The 19,614-nt window shown below is 40.1% G+C and overlaps 1 protein-coding gene across 2 annotated transcripts; it reads right to left on the minus strand.

Annotated features, from left to right (window-relative positions):
- Nucleotides 1–1,157: 1,157 nt before the first annotated feature.
- Nucleotides 1,158–16,514, minus strand: yif1a (Yip1 interacting factor homolog A (S. cerevisiae)). 2 transcript variants are annotated; one of them, XM_060926938.1, is made up of 9 exons: nt 16,465–16,514; nt 16,033–16,074; nt 13,296–13,537; nt 12,095–12,199; nt 11,769–11,847; nt 10,864–10,921; nt 10,481–10,636; nt 10,238–10,331; nt 1,158–2,892 (listed from the first exon to the last, which is right to left on the minus strand). In XM_060926938.1, the coding sequence occupies exons 2-9, from the start codon at nt 16,061–16,063 to the stop codon at nt 2,734–2,736; spliced, it is 924 nt and encodes a 307-aa protein (XP_060782921.1). In that variant the 5' UTR covers nt 16,064–16,074; nt 16,465–16,514; the 3' UTR covers nt 1,158–2,733. The 2 variants fall into 2 exon arrangements, with proteins under 2 accessions (XP_060782921.1, XP_060782922.1); XM_060926939.1 differs by lacking the exon at nt 16,465–16,514 and adding an exon at nt 16,398–16,456.
- Between the last annotated feature and the right edge of the window lie 3,100 nt (nt 16,515–19,614).

Consider the following 19,614-nt stretch of genomic DNA (forward strand, 5'->3'; position numbering starts at 1 on the left):
TATATTCAATCGAATACAATACCAGACACATTTGTAAGTATACACTCCTGAAACTGATGCCTGCAGCATGTTCCAAAATTTGTGACAGGGGCATGTTTACCTCTGTGTTACATCACCCTTTCTTTTAACAACACTCAGTAAGCATTTGGGAACTGAGGACACTAATTATTAAAGCCTTGAAAGTGAAATTCTTTCCAATTCTTACTTGGTACACAAATTTATTTGCTTGAAAGTCTGGGGTCTTCACTGATGTATTTTACTTTTCATACTGTGTCACACATTTTCAATGTCTAATCTGGACTGCAGGCAGGCCAGTCTAGTACCCACACTCTTACAATGAAGCCATGTTGTTGTAACACACGTCAGTGACTTCCAAAAACAATTTGATATATGGACTCATCAGACCACAGCACACTTTTACACTTTGCATCAGTCCATCTCAGATGACCTTGAGCCCAGAGAAGTCAGTGGCATTTCTAGACGTTGTTAATATATGGCTTTCGCTGTGCATGGTCTTAACTTGCATTTGTTGAAGCACTGACAAACTGTGTTTACTGGCAACACTTTCCCAAGTGTTCCCAAGCCCACATAGTAATATCCTTTATACAATCATGTAGGTTTCTAACGGAGTGCCACCTGAGGAATTGAAGGTCACAGGCATTCAATTTTGGTTTTTGGTGTCGAGATTTCTTCAAATTCTCTGAATCTTTTGATGATGTTATGGACTGTAGATGGTGAAATCCCTAAACTTCTTGGAATTGTACATTGAGAAAAGTTGTTCTTAAACTTTTGGACTCTTGGCCCATGCAGTTTTTCACAAAGTGGTGACCTCACACCATCCTTGCTTATGAAAGACTGAGCCTTTGGAGTATGCCCCTTTCATACCCAGTCATGCTACTATTACCTGTTACCAATTAACCAGTTGGCCTGTGGAGTGTTTTTTGAGCATTCCACAACTTTCCCAGTCTTTTGTTGTCCCCTGTCCCAACATTTTTATAACATGTTACAGGCATTAAATTCAGAATGAGTATGTTACTCATTTATATGACTCAGAATGAGTATATATTATTAAAACAATAAAGTTGATCAGTTTGCACATTAAATATCTTGTATTTGTCTTGTATTCAATTGAATATAGGTCAAAAAGGATTTGCAAATTATTACATTATGTTTTTATTTACATTTTACACAGGGCTCAAACCAAGAGCAAACATTCAGAGCTATGAATTGCTTAAATAATCTAAATGGGTATACCTGGGCAACAAGAAACACCTATCAGTCATACATCCCAATATTTCTGATCACTTGAAAAATGGCTAGGTTCAAACAAAAGGTGTGATGTTCCAAGCTGTTTACCATATCTAGATGTAAATATCAGGAAATTAAAGCTGAAGTTTAGATGTATTGGCTCATAATCAACTTTTGATCTCAAACCCAACTGTTTTAAGTGCAGAGCAAAAACAAAAGAACTGGCCTTGCTGTTCTAATACTTTCAGAAGGAACTGTATGTAATACATGGATCTGATAAAATGGCCAGTCAGGACATGGTTGATAAAGTGACGTACTACTGAATGTAGCACACCATGTTTGGACTGATTAGTAGAGCAGTATATAGTTTCAGATAGGGCTGGGCAAAATGATGACGTAATATTGATTTATTTTCCCTAGATGTTAAAATAAAATTATCATCAAACACAAATTTTCAGGGGTTTTTTTTCTGGAAGATTCTTAGCAAACCTGTACATCATGATACATATCTGTATTGTAGACATGTTAAGAATCATGATCTAACATTTTTGTCATAAGAACCAGCTCCAATTTTGGACATCTCCATGTCCAAGGACATAACTTGTGTACACCTTTTGTAGAATACTACTTTAATATAATACTTAATGTATTTCAGGGTTTCTTAAATAACTGGTTCAAAGGTTCTTTAGCTTAATAAGGGACACACAGACTAGACCCAAATGTGCACACATTTTGGGATACTAAGCAGTATCCCAAAGCCACAGAAAATGCTTAAAATGCAGGTTTTTCAAGAACATCCACATAACAACATACATAGACAAAGAGAAGGTGTTTTAATACATAGTATTGTGTGGGATGGTTCAGATTGAGATGGGGTCATTAAATCCATAATGATTTTCATGATGCAGTCTCTTCTATTCTTCTTCTTCTTCTTTAGAGCTCTACATTAGATGGTATGGAGTGCACAATACCCTAAAAACAGCAACATATCACCAAACCTAATTAAAAATTTTAACTGACCATTTATTACACTGTAAGAAAAAGTACTGTTGTTCATGCACAGATAAAATAGAAAATAAGGGCACATTGGCTCAGCAGAGAGTGTGTTTAGCACTATTATATTATACCACACAACAATCACGCTGGGCAGAAGGGGCACAGGGTAAACCGAAGAATTAAACTTGAAAGAGAGATGATATTTTTAAAGTGTCACAAGCTCTTTTCTGCCCTATGACTTAGTCAATCAAGTCAGAAAAAAAAAAATACTTGAAATGTAAAATCCAAATCCTGAAAGAAAAACCACTTTTTCAAATCATAATAATTCCATGGTATGTTTGCAAAGCCAGGTACAATTTAATTATTACTGGCAGGCCATACATCCGGTTGAAATGGCAAAGAAATCTATGGAGTCATCACATTCACACCAGACACTGCTTTTTGTACTGTTTTAAAGTTCTTTTCCTCCATGTGAATCTTTACACCTGGTCATCTGACCAAATGAGCAGTCAGCCAGTAGATAATGATTGGCTGAAAGACAGCAGAAGCCACAGTGATGTACAAGCGGAGGCGGGGTTTAGCGCTTGCTCCGGCACCCATCGCGTCTGAAGATAGCGAAGAAAGGATCTTCATTTTGAGAGAGCGGACCTGAAGACAATAACAAGAAGAAGACATGGTCATCACTATCCCCCGCCACGAGCATTTTATGACAGAGGTGGACAAAGTACCCAACTTCATTACTTAAGTCAAAATGGTCAAATGTTACTCCGATACAAGTGAAAGTTCTCCAGTCAAATTTTTACTTAAGTTGAAGTACTTGCTATTAAAACTACTTAAGTATTAAAAGCACATTTTCTGTCAACGCATTCTTGTATTATTGCCACAACACTTATAAAACCTAATGCCTCTGAAGCAACCGACTAGATTTACTGACTAGCTTGTAGAACCTGTAGAATAAACACCTTTAAAAACAGATAAACACAGATTTCTACATTGTTTATTTGGCAAGATCATGCTAAAACATATTTCTGAAAGGACTTCAGATAAGTTAACATTATTCATGTTAGCGTAAGTCCGTTTTTACATGCTAACTAACAGCGTCCAAGTTAACTAGCTGTGTGTCAATGTTAGCCGTGGACAAGGCTATGGCAACTTGGCGGGAAAATCCATAGAAAGTCATTTGACTAACCAGACTGCATGGGTATTGCAACATTATCGCTAGCTCTAAAAGCACAGACAACTTCACTGCGGGCCCTGTGATGACCTGGCGACTTGTCCAGGGTGTACCCCGCCTTTCGCCCGTAGTCAGCTGGGATAGGCTCCAGCTTGCCTGCGACCCTGTAGAAGGATAAAGCGGCTAGAGATAATGAGATGAGATGAGAACTTCACTGCAAGCTTTCTCTTGGAATAAAACGTCAATATACCTCAATATGCTTCTGCAGGTTGGACGGTGAGTTTTTGTAGGCTGTGATGTGGTTCGTTTTCGGCAAACAAAGCAAACATTTAAAACAAAACGAATCTTTAATCCTTTCAGAAAACTGAAACATGGGTTCTAGGTATAGCCATGGGTGCGTGCATTCTCCAGAAGAACTACCTCCTTCCATTCTCCCATCAACTGATTGTGTTAAATAATGTGGAGAAATCATTGAACTTGATTTTATCCACTCTATGGACTTGACCCTAGTGATTACTGATCGGCTGTCTCAGTGTCAGCTGAAAAAAAAAAACCAATCACGTTTTAGAAAAGAAAAGAAAAAAAAAATCCACTTTCAAAGCTGCTTCATATTAACGAGGACCTTGATAGAAATGTTGTGGAGTGAAAAGTATGATATTTGTCTTTCAAATGTAGTGAAGTTAAAGTCATAAGTTTCCAAAAAAATTATACTTGAGTAAAGTACAGATACTCAAAAAGTGTATTTAAGTACAGTACTCAAGTAAATGGACTTTGTTACTGTCCACCTCTGCTTATAAGCCCATTGCTTTAAAGTGCATATCACGGGTAAATTCAGGAGCAAGATCAATGTAATTCTCCTATTTTATATTAAACTTTGGTCAAATATCTGTAACATTCTGCATTCTCTGCAATTTTTTTACCTTGCTCAATACCAGAAAAATTCAGTTGAAATCAAGCCATTTGAGGCGAATTGGTCTGCCTCTGAAAAAACATGGCATTTGAATTTCCTGGCAAACATTGATTTTCATGACGTCATCTGCAGGACGCCTCCCTCTGAAGCCTGTCAGCACTGGTTTGTTTATGAGAAAACGACCTGGTGGTTTTCTGCAAATTTCTTCAACGTTATCGTGTAATTATTAAAATGGTTAACAGATGTATGGTAGGAGGATGTAGCAACACCAATCTTGATGAGATTAGTACTCATCGTTTCCCAAAAGACCGGACAATGAGAGAGAAATGGGAGAGCTTGGTCTACATAGGCTGTGCACTGAAACCATGCAAAGCTCACGCAGCCTGCTGGCGCTTCCGCAGATAACGTCACGAATCTGGCTCCAGACTCCCTTGGGATTTTTCCAGACGCGTTTTGTTATTTTAGTTTTTTCTGCTGTAGACAGATGGCCTTGTGCAAAATTACCCTTCTGGAGGAGTGTGTAAAGGGACATACTTTCATATAACCCCCCTCCCCCCCCCAAAAAAAAAAAATCCCCATGAAATTGGTCCAGAATATGCACTTTAATATTGACTCATGATGTCGTAAGTGCTATGACACCTTCATAAAACGATACCCAGCTTTTTTTCAGTAGTATGAGCATGCAAAGTTTCATCAATGTAGCTGACGTAGTTTCTCAGAAAACTTGTCCAGATTGAGTCCACTTGTACAAAGTCCAATAACGAAAATCAAAGGCCATAACTCTGAAAATAATAATTTCTTGTAAATGATTTTCGAACTCAACTTAGATCATGAATAGTAATATGAGCACGCAAAGTTTCATGGATGTAGCTTATGTAGTTTCAGAGAAAACTTGTCCAGATTGAAACAGACGGACGGACGGACGGACTCCATTCCTATATCCCCCTGCGCACTTCGTGGCGGGGGATAATAATGTCATTTGTGCACTTGTTTTACATCCAGAATTTTACAACTCTGTCATGAACTTGATAGAAATGTTATAGTTAACTTATCAGCAGGTCTAAGATGCACATGTAAAATCTTTAAAAAAAAAAAAAAGATCAAGGTACAGTGTAGCACGTCCAGTTGGAATGTCTGTCTAAACTCATGCATTAGTAGGTTAAAAAATAAAAACTAAATGTTAACTTTTCTTCTGTGTTATGCACTTGTAGTGCTGATAGACCAAAACACTGCAGTTTAACGTTAACAAAACTCACATCACAAGGAATTTGCATGCTGGAATACTTTCTGTGCTATAGAAAAGCACCAACTAATGATGAACATTCTCGAGGTTTTGAATCTGACATATGATAAAATTCTAACGTTATGGCCTACTCTTTGCCACAGTTAAATAAACCAGCACTAACGCAACACTGTATTTTGCCAACTGGTGAATCAAACTGTGCACACTAATTTGACTCTGAAGACACGACAGACGCGTAGAGTGTCTCCAGCTACAGGTGCATGGATAAAGAAAAACATTTCACGCCTTTAGGCTATGGAAACAAGTGAGATTTCAGCACATTTTTCTTATCTTGCTGACGAAGATGAATAAAATCAGCATTAAAAACAGCTAACATGAGCAACTTGGTAAGAAATCTGACCAGCAAGCTTTGTGGTGACTTGAACAGAGGTTTTATTTAGTGTTTAAAAAGAATTAACTGTTTTTCTTTGCAGTGACTCAGGCAGGCGGCACGGTGGTGTGGTGGTTAGCGCTGTCGCCTCACAGCAAGAAGGTCCGGGTTCGAGCCCCGTGGCCGGCGAGGGCCTTTCTGTGTGGAGTTTGCATGTTCTCCCCGTGTCCACGTGGGTTTCCTCCGGGTGCTCCGGTTTCCCCCACAGTCCAAAGACATGCAGGTTAGGTTAACTGGTGACTCTAAATTGACCATAGGTGTGAATGTGAGTGTGAATGGTTGTCTGTGTCTATGTGTCAGCCCTGTGATGACCTGGCGACTTGTCCAGGGTGTACCCCGCCTTTCGCCCGTAGTCAGCTGGGATAGGCTCCAGCTTGCCTGCGACCCTGTAGAACAGGATAAAGCGGCTAGAGATAATGAGATGAGATGAGTGACTCAGGCAGCTGGTGACACTTAGTCACGTTGTCAGAATCATCATAACCAGTTAAGTTTTACATAGCCTCATTTTAAAGGAGCATAAAAAAAATTTGCTCAAAACAGAGATAATGTTAAACATGCAAAACACTGTACCCTTATGAAATGATGAGATTAAATGATACATCCACACAGTGCAGTTTGAGGTTGTAGAGTACTGGGCTATAACTACTCTATAATATAATATAACTAACATAAGAATGTATTAATGCTCGCACAACAGCAATTCACGTCCTGATTCCCAATTGGTCATCACTACACACCTCTAACAAGTGACGTCTGATTTCAGGAGATACTAAATCAAATCATGCTTGAAGTAGCTAGCTACTTATTTGTATTATTTAACTCATAAAGAGCTTTCTATTCATAAAAAAAAGAGGAAATTGGTGTTTAGAGCCAACAATAAGAGTTTGGGTTCTTCAATGACTATGACCTTCCAATTTTATCTTATTATTTTTGGAGAAAGTCTTGTCAATAAATATTTAAATGGAGACCGTCAATGACGGCGTAGCTCATTCTGGCCCTGTCTAGTCCAGAAGGAACAATCTAAAGTGGGCCATCTTGTGTAATAAATGGTGCAAGCTATATACACTATATACAAGTTATATACAGTACACCCTAGGAATACCGACCTATTTGCCAGAAAGAATCCAAAATGGCGAGGAACTGACCGAGAAGAAGCGATTTTTGTTGAACTGCTCATTAAGGCTTAATTAGTCCATAACTTCATTAATAATTGTGATTATGCAAATCTGGGTAGAAGTTATATGCATTCTAGGTACCCCTGTGTTTGTGCCTAAAAGAATAAAAATCGGTGAAGAATTGAAGGAGAAGAAGCGATGTACTGTATGTGGAAACTACTTGTTAGGTCTTAATTACTCCATATCATCATTATTAATTGCAATTATGCAAATTTGGTGATCCCTGTTCTTTAAATAAAACAGGGTGCCCACTCACACCTGACTGTCATCCCATTGATTGAAAACACCTGACTCTAATTTCACCGTCAAATTAACTGCTAATCCTAGAGGTTCACATACTTTTGCCACTCACAGATTAGGGCTGAACAATATATCGTTATCGTATCTATATTTAGATATGAACATTCAAGATATTAATATCGAAAAAGCAACGATATAGATTTCCCCTCCCTGCGCTCGCCCTGCATGTACAGCTCTGGCAGTCACAACAAACATCATTTTTACGATTGCTCTTGAATGCACCGCCAAGGCCAGCCAACCACAAACCTTATTTCATGCTTGCTGTGGATCGACAGCTGAAGCCAACCAATGACAAACATATGAGGGCGGGAGTGAGGGAGAAGGAGACCGACGCGCGCACACACTACAGACACAGCGGGGAAATTAAAAAGAAAGAAAGAAAATGAGTGCGGAAGATAATGCAGCCGGTGGCGGTGCAGAATCTGACTTGGTGCCAAAACATAAATCATCCTCCATTATTTGGAGGTATTTTGGATTCAAAAAGGATGATGTTAACCAGAGTGAGGTGTTGTGCAGGTCGTGCTTAGCAAAAATTGCAACGAAGTAAGGTAGCACAACAAACATGTTTCACCACCTGAAACAACACCATCGCGTGCTGCACGAAGAGTGTATGACAATGAGAGAAACACCGGGGACTTCTCAGTCATCCCGAAATAAGCCAAAGCAAAGTTTGATTGCTGATGCGTTCAGTAGCCTTACACCGTATGAGTCGACGTCCACCAGACATAAAGAAATTACAGACGCTATAACATACCATATTGCAAAAGACATGGTACCTGTGTACACAGTCTCGAAAGACGGCTTTAAAAAAAATGGTTCGGACGCTGGACAAGCATTATAAAATACCATCCCGAACACATTTTAATCAAGTGGCCATTCCGAAACTCTATAACGAGTGTAAAATGAATGCTGAACCCGAGCTCCGTGAAATCGATCATTTCACCACAACCACAGACCTATTGTTAAAGCAGAGCTGCAGTAAAATGTTTGATTTGTAATTGATTTATTTGTAATTTATGTTAATGTTGATGACTGGCAGTGAGTTCTTAAAAATAAAACTGCATTTTCCACATTTTTTTGTATTATGTTTTTATTTTTCTGAAAAATGCTTGGTTTTCACCGAACCCGTAGTCATATCGTATTGTATCGTATCGAGATATCTGGCATGAATATCGAGATATGAAATTTTGTCCATATCGTTCAGCCCTGTCACAGATATGTAATATTGGATCATTTTCCTCAATAAATAAATGACCAAGTATAATATTTTTGTCTCATTTATTTAACTGTATTCTCTTTACCTACTTTTAGGACTTGTGTGAAAATCTGATGATGTTTTAGGTCATATTTATGCAGAAATATAGAAAATTCTAAAGGGTTCATAAACTTTCAAGCACCACTGTACCTTCCTGCCAAAAAGAATAAAAATCTGTGAAGAATTGAGAGAGAAGAAGAGATTTTCGTGAAATGTGGACGATGCCAGATGGATGATGGACAACATGATGGCATAAGCTCATCATCGGTTGGCCGGATGAGCTAACAAGTATTACTACTTTATTTGTAAATATATACGAATTATTAATGTTTTGACATTCTAAATCGTCAAGCATCAATGAGCCAAACAAGACACCTCAAATTTGGGGTGCATAATAGTGAATAAAGCTACACTATATGGCCAAACGTTTGTGAACACCTGACAGGCACACCTGTATGTGAGCCTTCCCCAAACTGTGGCCAGAAAATTAGAAGCATACAAACACGTCTTTTGCATGCTGGAGCATTACAATTTCCCTTCACTAGAACCAAGAGGCCCAAATCTGTTCCAGCATGACAATGCCCCCGTGCACAAAGTGTGATCCATGAAGACATGGTCTGACAAGGCTAGAGTGGGAGTAGGCAGCAGCTTGCACAGAACCCCGACCTTGAGCCCACTGACCACCTTTGAGAATAACTGCACGCCAGGCCTCCTCACCCGACACCAGTGCCTGACCTCACTAATGCTCTTGCGGTTGAATGAGCAAAAATCCCCATAGCTATGCTCCAAAATCTAGCGGAAAGCCTTCCCAGAAGAGTGGAGAATGGAATTAAAAAAAAAAAGGAACATATGGGTGTGATGGTTAGGTGTCTACAAACTTTTGTCCATATATACCCCTTTTCCACCAAATCAGTTCCAGGGCTGGTTCGGGGCCAGTGCTGGTGCTGGTTCACAACTTGTTCAACTTGCGAGCCAGCTGAGAACCAGTTTGCTTTTCCATAGCTCGCGGTGCTAAGGGAAGCCACGTCATTACGTCGCTGTATACGTCATTACGTCGCTACATTTGCATAAACCTTGGCGCGAATATCGAAGCAAAAACAACACGGAAGAAGCAGCAGCAGCAACAACAACAACAATAATAACGGATGACTTCGCGTTTGTACAGCTGCTGCTTCTCGTCGCTTAAAAATGGAGATCTTCCGCGGTCTTGTTATTGTTGTTGGTCTTAACAACTCCGCCCCCCCGCTGACGTAAGCGGTTCTTTCCTCTGGCCCAGCAGAGAGTTGGTGCTAGCCTGGAACCGGTTTTTCTGGCCCCAGAGCCAGTTCTTTGTCAGTGGAAACAGAAAACCCGGTTCCAAACTAAGCACTGGCCTCAAACCAGCCCTGGAACTGCTTTGGTGGAAAAGGGGCATTAGTGTCTGTGAACCCCATTTAAAAAGAAAGAAAGAAAGAAAAAGAAAGAAAGAAATCATATATGAACTTCTGAATATCTTCTAGTACTCACGATGAAAAACATGAGGGCACAAGAGCACCAGGCAAGAGCAACAAAGTAGCCATCACTGCCAAAAAGAAGTCCACACAGAATGGTGAAGATCATTCTGAAAAGTAAAACAAAGAAAAAAAAGTTACTTTTTCATATCCAACTCTATAATGGAAAATAAGCGAAAATGGCAAAGAGATTATTATTCTGGAATTTAAGATGATATCATTAGAAACAGGTGGGAGGAGGAGAGAAAAAAAAACCCACCCGACATATTTGTATCCACTGTAAGCAACAAGGTCAAAGGCTGAAAGATCTGTGTGCACTGAGAGCAGGTACAGACTCAGCAACATTACAAGAACCTCAATGATGACCCAAACCAGAGCAGTGCTTGCACACAAACCAAGGACTTCTGGGCTGAACCTAGCAACAAAGAAATGCAAATAAAAAACTCTTGAGTAAGATCACGTACAGACATAATGATGACGACAATGAAGAATTCAACATTATGTTATTCAGGAGGATCCACAACGATAATGTAAAAGACAGGCATACTGTATATAATATTCTGAGTATGTATTATTTAACCCAGGATCATTATGTAAATCACTTCATATATTTTTTTCTGTGGATGACATTTCAGAACTCACCGTTTCTGTATTCCTAAAGCCATTCCTGCCAGCAAAATATAGGTGATGAAAGCCATTGCTACAAAAAAAAAAGCCACACAAAACAGTAAAGCACTTTTGATAAGCAAACCAAGCAATAAGCAAGTAATACAATATATACCTTGCAAAACGTCTGACTCTATAAATAGCCCAAACAGTGCAAATGTTAAATAAGGTCCTACTTTATATAACAATGTAATATCCAATTGGTGTGTTCTTCTGCATCAATTCTGTCAGGCTCAATAAAGATAAAATAACGTCAGGATCAGGCTACATGATATTTTTTGGATTTCATGATAATCACCACGTCAGATTAGGCAATCATAGTAACATAAGTTCTTGCTGTGTCTTGGTCAGGCAACACTACCAGTTTGACCATGACCAGTCATCGTTCACGTCCTTGTGTGTCATCAGGAAGGAGGGTCAAGACATTTTCAATCATAGCTATCAAGGAATATGTTGTAGGATTTGTCAAAGTAGGCAAGAAAATAAAAAAATTAAAAAACCTGATATGCTAGACTTTTCATCAGGGTGTCGCGAGATGTCCGAGACGCCACAGTGTTCTTCAATGTCACACTACAAGGACCTTTTGTAAGTCCTGACTTAAAAAGCACATATTTGGGCTCGGCGCTGGAAATTTGTCCACCACGACAAAATCAGGCTGAATTCGTGTAGTCTGATCCTGACATAAGGCTCAATTTTTGTTGAAATGTTTTTTTTTTTGCCTTTGTTAAACCAAAGCATTTTAAAGCTGAATTTTCAAAATTCAACTGATCTAAAAATCTCTAATGGCTGGTGTCAAAACAATTTCACTCCAGAAAATCCAACATACAAGCTCACTGACTGGATTATTTATACAGAATGAACATGATGCAGTGACTATTTACTTGGTATGTAGAGATCTGGGGCATTGACATCATGTCGAGGGGGGAGTGGAGAGTCTCTGTGGTAACGAACTTCCCAATCCTGATGATGTCAGAGTATGTTATGAGAGAGAAAGCGTTACAGTAATGCACTCCTTTACAGACATCGGTTCATGTCATTTCCAGAGATAAACACTGAACTGAGAGGAAGCTTGTCTAGAAGTCTCACAGATCAGATCCATTAAACACATTATGTTAACAAAACATTTTCTAAACCAACGCTGAAATTACACCACTGTTACAAGAACGCAAGTACTTCTAATGACTGAATGCACCAATTCCTTTGTTACCTGATGAGTATAGGGGAACACAAGCAGCATTAACTTCTTTATGACGTATTTGGTGTCGACTGCAAAGAAATACTTGAGCTTGTTCACAGACATAAATCGACTGATCTGTAAAACAGCAAGCAGAACAAAATGACAATGTGATTAAAAAAATTAAATAAGCTCACTCACTGACTTATCCATTGTGGATCAGCTGATCCAGGGTATAGAGGGTTCCCGCATGACGTCACCGCGCCGCGAGATTTCGGTAGTCGCCATATTGGAAGACCAAGTACACATCTATGCAAGTACATACATACATAAAACAAACTACACCTGAAATGTAGCCAGGGCCGGTTCTGCCCTAATCTGGACCCGGGTGCAACATCGCACAACCCCCCCCCCCTTTTCTGAACCAACCAACACCTTTTCTGAAAACCCGATTTGTGTCCAGACATTTTGTTCTGCTACCAACGAACTAACTCGTCAGGTCTCGTCTCTTGAGCCCGCGATGATTCCCGTGGGAAGGGCAACAATTGATACATTTTTACAAACAACCAATAAACAGCCAATAGGGAGGTTGCAACGTTCAGGCTGTCCTTTGCTCACAGACACTCAGTAATGCACTTATTCTCTGTCTCCTGGCAGAAAGCTCCTTGGTTTGCTTGTGTCTCAATCACAGCTGGTATTCTGTAGAAAGACTTCTTTTCACCTTTCCCATCAGCTTTGTTGGAACACCCTAACACAGCACAAAAGTTTACCATTGTAGGTTTATGATGAATCAAGTGCCTCGTGGGTTTAAATTCCGCGCGCTGCCGTTATTTCCCCCTAATCACGAGTTTGTTGGTCTTCCAATATGGCGCAGGGTTTGTTTACTTCTGGTTTCCGGTGACGTCAGTGGGAAGGGTCTATACCCTGGACAGGGCCATCACACAGAGACAAATAGCTATTCACACACGCGTTCACACCAATGGGCAATTTAGAGTAGCCAGCTGGCCTAATCTGCATGTCTCTAGACTGTGAGAGGAAACCAGAGAACCCAGATAAAACAGGCATGAGGAGATTAGCCCCAGTCGACTGGTAGGTTCAAACCCAGAACCTGCTTGCTGTGAGGTGATAGTATTAACTACTGAAGAAAACTGAAAAGTGCAAATGTCCAAGAAAGAACTAAATCCAAGTACAATGTGTGATAGCAATAGACATCATCATCATCTGTACATCTCACCTCTTTGTTTACTATATCTTTGCCTTGGTTTGCAAGTGAGGAACCATACATCATAGCTGCACTGGCCATTGGATCTGCAAAGAGGTTATTCACGCCACCAGTCTCTTGGCCACCGGATACGCCGGCACCCATGTTATAACCAGATTCATAGTAGTTTTGGTTGCTCATGGGTGGCACCCCAGAACTGGTGTCCTCAAAAAGAAGGGGATCTCCTGGAGGAGCTGCACGAGCTCTCTGTTTTGCTGTGCGAGACAATACACAATTACAGAGATTTAATACAAACTGTACAAACCATTTCAAAATGGCATTACAAACACTCTGATTCCGATTCTACAGTGGTGCTTGAAAGTTTGTGAACCTCTTAGAATTGTCTATACTTCTGCATAAATATGACCTAAAACATCATCAGGTTTTCACACAAGTCCTAAAAGTAGATAAAGAGAACCCAGTTAAACAAACGAGACAAAAATATTATACTTGGTCATTTATTTATTGAGGAAAATGATCCAATATTACATACCTGTGAGTGGCAAAAGTATGTGAAACTCTAGGATTAGCAGTTAATTTGAAGGTGAAATTAGAATCAGGTGTCTTCAATCAATGGGATGACAATCAGGTGTGAGTGGGCACCCTGTTTTATTTAAAGAACGGGGATCTATCAAAGTCTGATCTTCACAACACATGTTTGTGGAAGTGTATCATGGCATGAACAAAGGAGTGTTGTTGATGCTCATCAGGCTGGAAAAGGTTACAAAACCATCTCTAAAGAGTTTGGACTCCACCAATCCACAGTCACACAGATTGTGTACAAATGGAGAAAATTCAAGACCATTGTTACCCTCCCCAGGAGTGGTCAACCAACAAAAATCACTCCAAGAGCAAGGCGTGTAATAGTCGGCAAGGTCACAAAGGACCCCAGGGTAACTTCTAAGCAACTGAAGGCCTCTGTCACATTGGCAAATGTTAATGTTCATGAGTCCACCATCAGGAGAACACTGAACAACAATGGTGTGCATGGCAGGGTTGCAAGGAGAAAGCCACTGCTCTCCAAAAAGAACATTGCTGCTCGTCTGCAGTTTGCTAAAGATCACCTGGACAAGCCAGAAGACTATTGGAAAAATGCTTTGTGAATGGATGAGACCAAAATAGAACATTTTGGTTTAAATGAGAAGCATTATGTCTGAAGAAAGGAAAGCACTGCATTCCAGCATAAGAACCTTATCCCATCTGTGAAACATGGTGGTGGTATCATGGTTTGGGTCTGTTTTGCTGCATCTGGGCCAGGACAGCTTGCCATCATCGATGGAACAATGAATTCTGAATTATACCAGCGAATTCTAAAGGAAAATCTCAGGACATCTGTCCATAAACTGAATCTCAAGAGAAGGTGAGTCATGCAGCAAGACAATGACCCTAAGCACACAAGTCGTTCTACCAAAGAATGGTTAAAGAAGAATAAAGTTAATGCTTTGGAACAGCCAAGTCAAAGTCCTGACCTTAATCCAATCGAAATGTTGTGGAAGGACCTGAAGCGAGCAGTTCATGTGAGGAAACCCACCAACATCCCAGAGTTGAAGCTGTTCTGTACGGAGGAATGGGCTAAAATTCTTCCAAGCCGATGTGCAGGACTGATCAACAGTTACCGGAAACGTTTAGCTGCAGTTATTGCTGCACAAGGGGGTCACACCAGATACTGAAAGCAAAGGTTCACATACTTTTGCCACTCACAGATATGTAATATTAAATAAATGACCAAATATAATATTTTTGTCTAATCTGTTTAAATGGGTTCTCTTTATCTACTTTTAGGACTTGTGTGAAAATCTGATGATGTTTTAGGTCATTTATGCAGAAATACAGAAAATTCTAAAGGGTTTGCAAACTTTCAAGCACCACTGTAAAATCACAAAAAAGTTAGAGAGCGGCACTGGTCAATATGTAACAGAATGCAACACTGCAGTGGGGATGTGAACAGAATTTTTCACTTTTCATCTTGATTTGCTTCAAAGTAGGCTACTCAAAATTTTACAATCTGAATCGAGTTAAGATAAGGGGCGGCACGGTGGTGTAGTGGTTAGCGCTGTCGCCTCACAGCAAGAAGGTCCGGGTTCGAGCCCCGGGGCCGGCGAGGGCCTTTCTGTGCGGAGTTTGCATGTTCTCCCCGTGTCCACGTGGGTTTCCTCCGGGTGCTCCGGTTTCCCCACAGTCCAAAGACATGCAGGTTAGGTTAACTGGTGACTCTAAATTGACCGTAGGTGTGAATGTGAGTGTGAATGGTTGTCTGTGTCTGTGTGTCAGCCCTGTGATGACCTGGCGACTTGTCCAGGGTGTACCCCGCCTTTTGCCCGTAGTCAGCTGGGATAGGCTCCAGCTTGCCTGCGACCCTGTAGAACAGGATAAAGCGGCTACAGATAATGAGATGAGATGAGATGAGTTAAGATAAAAGAATTTAAAAAATAGACAAAAGTAGTTATATAAATCGAATAAAAAATAAGAAGAATCTAAAATATACAATTTTGGAAAAAAAAAAACAAACAGCCCAGACATATTTAAGAAGTATGTGCATGGGTTGTTCTGAGGTCCAAGCTGTACAGTATGACCCAGAATGATGCAGGTCATCATTAAGAGGAAAGCGATGTCAAATTTGATCTGATATTTTAGATGACATGCTGACAGACACTACTACAGTATTCTGAAGAAACCAGGCAGACTGATTGCAAAAAGTTCTCATACTTACTAGCCCGGTAACCATGATGCTGATGGGCCATCGTTTTTCCTCCTTCAAACAAAAAGACAATATGATTATCAGGTTAGATTTACCAGAAAAAGAACAAATGTGCACACAGCCCTATTAACCGTATATCTGTGTGTATTATAAATAGCCAGTTAGCTAATTTTCTGGTCAGCTTTCCTCCATTTCTACTTGAACACTGTACTGTACTGTACTGTGTTGTGTTGTGTTGTGCTAGGTGGCTAGCTAGGTGGCTAGGCAGACTGATAACCAGCAAGCTGACTTTAGAAGATGACACTGACTAAAAGATGCTGTCAAAGCTTACAATTAAACAGACCGACAAGGCCAATTATTTGTTAAATCTCAGCTACCTTAATATTACAATAAAAGCAGAACTTTAAAACAGACAGCTAACTTCGAGCATTAAGTTGTACTCACAGCTACGTAGACGCCCGTAATCCCACCCCAGTTGTTTTGTCATTGGCTGATGAAAATGTGCCTGCGTGGCACCGCTGCACTGTCTCTAATCTCATTGGTCAAATCGCCAGTTTGTGGAACGTAACTCTGAATGTTGATTGGATTCTGTGCATGTCAGTCAAAATAGTCACAACCTGTATAACAGTGAACGTTGTATTGACAGAAAGAATGGTGACAACAATGAGGGTTTTTTTTTAAAAGACGTATTTAAATAGTTTTCCTCAATTATAATTATATACTCCCCCATACTTTAGATTTATTATTATTATTATTGGGCGGCACGGTGGTGTAGTGGTTAGCGCTGTCGCCTCACAGCAAGAAGGTCCAGGTTCGAGCCCCGTGGCCGGCGAGGGCCTTTCTGTGTGGAGTTTGCATGTTCTCCCCGTGTCCGCGTGGGTTTCCTCCGGGTGCTCCGGTTTCCCCCACAGTCCAAAGATATGCAGGTTAGGTTAACTGGTGACTCTAAATTGACCGTAGGTGTGAGTGTGAATGGTTGTCTGTGTCTATGTGTCAGCCCTGTGATGACCTGGCGACTTGTCCAGGGTGTACCCCGCCTTTCGCCCGTAGTCAGCTGGGATAGACTCCAGCTTGCCTGTGACCCTGTAGAACAGGGGTGTCCAAACTGATCCATGAAGGGCCATGTGGCTGCAGGTTTTCATTCCAGCCATGCAGCAGCACACCTGACTTGGCTCATTCAATCAAGTGAACTGTCTTCACACAGTCAAATACTTGCAGCCACACCCACCCTTGATTAAAGGGTGGGTGTGTCAGTTGATTGAATGAGCCAAATCAGGTGTGCTGCTGCATGGCCGGAATGAAAACCTGCAGCCACACGGCCCTTTATGGATCAGTTTGGACACCCCTGCTGTAGAAGGATAAAGCGGCTAGAGATAATGAGATGAGATTATTATTATTATTATTATTATTATTATATATTAATGACAGAGATATAACACAGCGCTGTGAAATTTTGGAAACTGACTGGACTGAAAGTGTTGATTAATTTTCAGCACCTTAACAGCATCTCTGGCAAAAGTTTTCTTATGATTTATCCTACCTTATCAAACCATCCCATTACCACAAGCATTCATATGTTTCCGTGAAATAACAGCGTATGGTTTTTGTGCTATTTTGTCTATTACTTTATTACTGTGTATTGTATGAGAAAGTGTGGAGTGAATGAGAAGTATATCAGAGTGGTGCAAGACATGTATGAGAACAGTGAAACAGCAGTGAGGTGTGCAGCTGGAATGACTGAATGGTTCAAGGTGAAGGTGGGGCTTCATCAAGGATCTGCTTTGAATCCTTTCTTGTTTGCCATAGTGATGGATAGCTTGACAGACAAAGTGAAGCAAGAGTCGTCATGGAACATGATGTTTGTGGATGATATTGTGATATGTGGTGAAAGTAGAAAGGAGGTTGAGTTGGGTTTGGAGAGATGGAGGTATGCACTGGAACGAAGAGGAATGAAGGTGAGCAGGAGCAAAACAGAATACATGTGCATCAATGAGAATGGGGATGAGAGTGTAGTGAAGATGCAAGGAGTAGATGCAAAGAAAGTTGGTGAATTCAAGTACCTGGAGTCAACTGTGCAGGAAAATGGGGGCTGCGATAGTGAGGTGAGAAAGAGAATGCAGGCAGGGTGAAGCAGTTGGAGAAGGATTGCGGGAGTCATTTGTGATAGGAAAGTCCCAGAAAAAGTGAAAGGTAAGATGTCTCAGACAGTAGTGAGACCAGCTGTGATGTATGGATTGGAGACCGTACCCTTAACGAAGAGACAGGAGGCAAAGTTGGAGGTGGCGGAGTTGAGGCAAGGCAAGGCAAGTTTATTTATATAGCACATTTCATACACAATGGCAGTTCAATGTGCTTTACAGAAGTAAAAACAAAAACAGTAAACAATAGAGAAATAAAATTACATAAAATAATTTTATCTTTATTCTAAAATAATTAATTAAAAGAATTAAAAGAAAATAATAAGAATTAAACAATAGTAGAAATAAAATATTAAAGTTGTTGAGGATGTTGAGGATGTTAAGGTTCGTGATGGGAGGTTGGACAGGATAAGGAATGAGCACATCAGAGGGACAGCACATGTGGAGAGCTTGGGAATTACTGTAAGCTAAGAGAGATGAGACTGAGATGGTATGGGCACATCCTGAGAAGAGATGCAGAGCATGTGGGAAGGAGAATGTTGTGGATGGAGCTGCCAGACACACGAAAACAAGGAAGGCCAAAGAGGAGATACATGGATGTGGTGAGAGAGGACATGAAAGTGGCAGGTGTGGTAGAGAAGGATGCGGAAGACAGGGAGCAATGGAGACAAAAGATCCGCTGTGGCGCCCCCTAATCGGGAGCAGCCAAAAGAAGAAGAAGAAGACTTTATTACTGTGACCATATGTCTCCATTATAAACATTTAGTTGTGTATAGGAGTCTTATAATCATAAAATGATACTATCATGAAAATACACTAGAGTGCAAAACCCTTATGTAGAAAGGGCAATGCGTCTTTAGCTGGTTGTAAGGCCAGCCGTTTGGTTAGCGGTCTTTCCACCATATTATAGTTTCATTCTGTTGTTATTGGACTCCATTTGTATCGTGAATGTCCCACAGCCTTGACAGGCTCTATAAACTGTCACCGAAATGGACTTGCAACTTTTGGAAATTTTGGTGAAGACAAATAAACTGTAATACACAGTACAATGATTAGTCTATGTTATTATCTGAGGATGTTATTCTCATCAAATCTAGCTATAAAATCAATTTCAAAATCGAGCACAGATACTCCAGGCACAATAACATCAATGTAGTGACACCTATGTACATTTGTAGTGCCTTGGTGAGTTTATATTTAATTTAACACACACACACACACACACACACACACACATATATATATATATATATATATATATATATATATATATATATATATATATATATATATATATATATAACGCATCACAATTCCATTTAGGCTAGTTATTTTATTAAACAATTTCAGCCACACTTAAGCAAAGATAAAAAAAATATCACAAACGTTTCCCAGTTTACTGGAAAAAAATGCAGTGAGAGGTTTCAGATCCTACTACAACTGAATTAACTGTAAA

This window comes from Neoarius graeffei, chromosome 8 (assembly GCF_027579695.1).
Source record: "Neoarius graeffei isolate fNeoGra1 chromosome 8, fNeoGra1.pri, whole genome shotgun sequence".
In the NCBI taxonomy this organism is placed as follows: domain Eukaryota; kingdom Metazoa; phylum Chordata; class Actinopteri; order Siluriformes; family Ariidae; genus Neoarius; species Neoarius graeffei.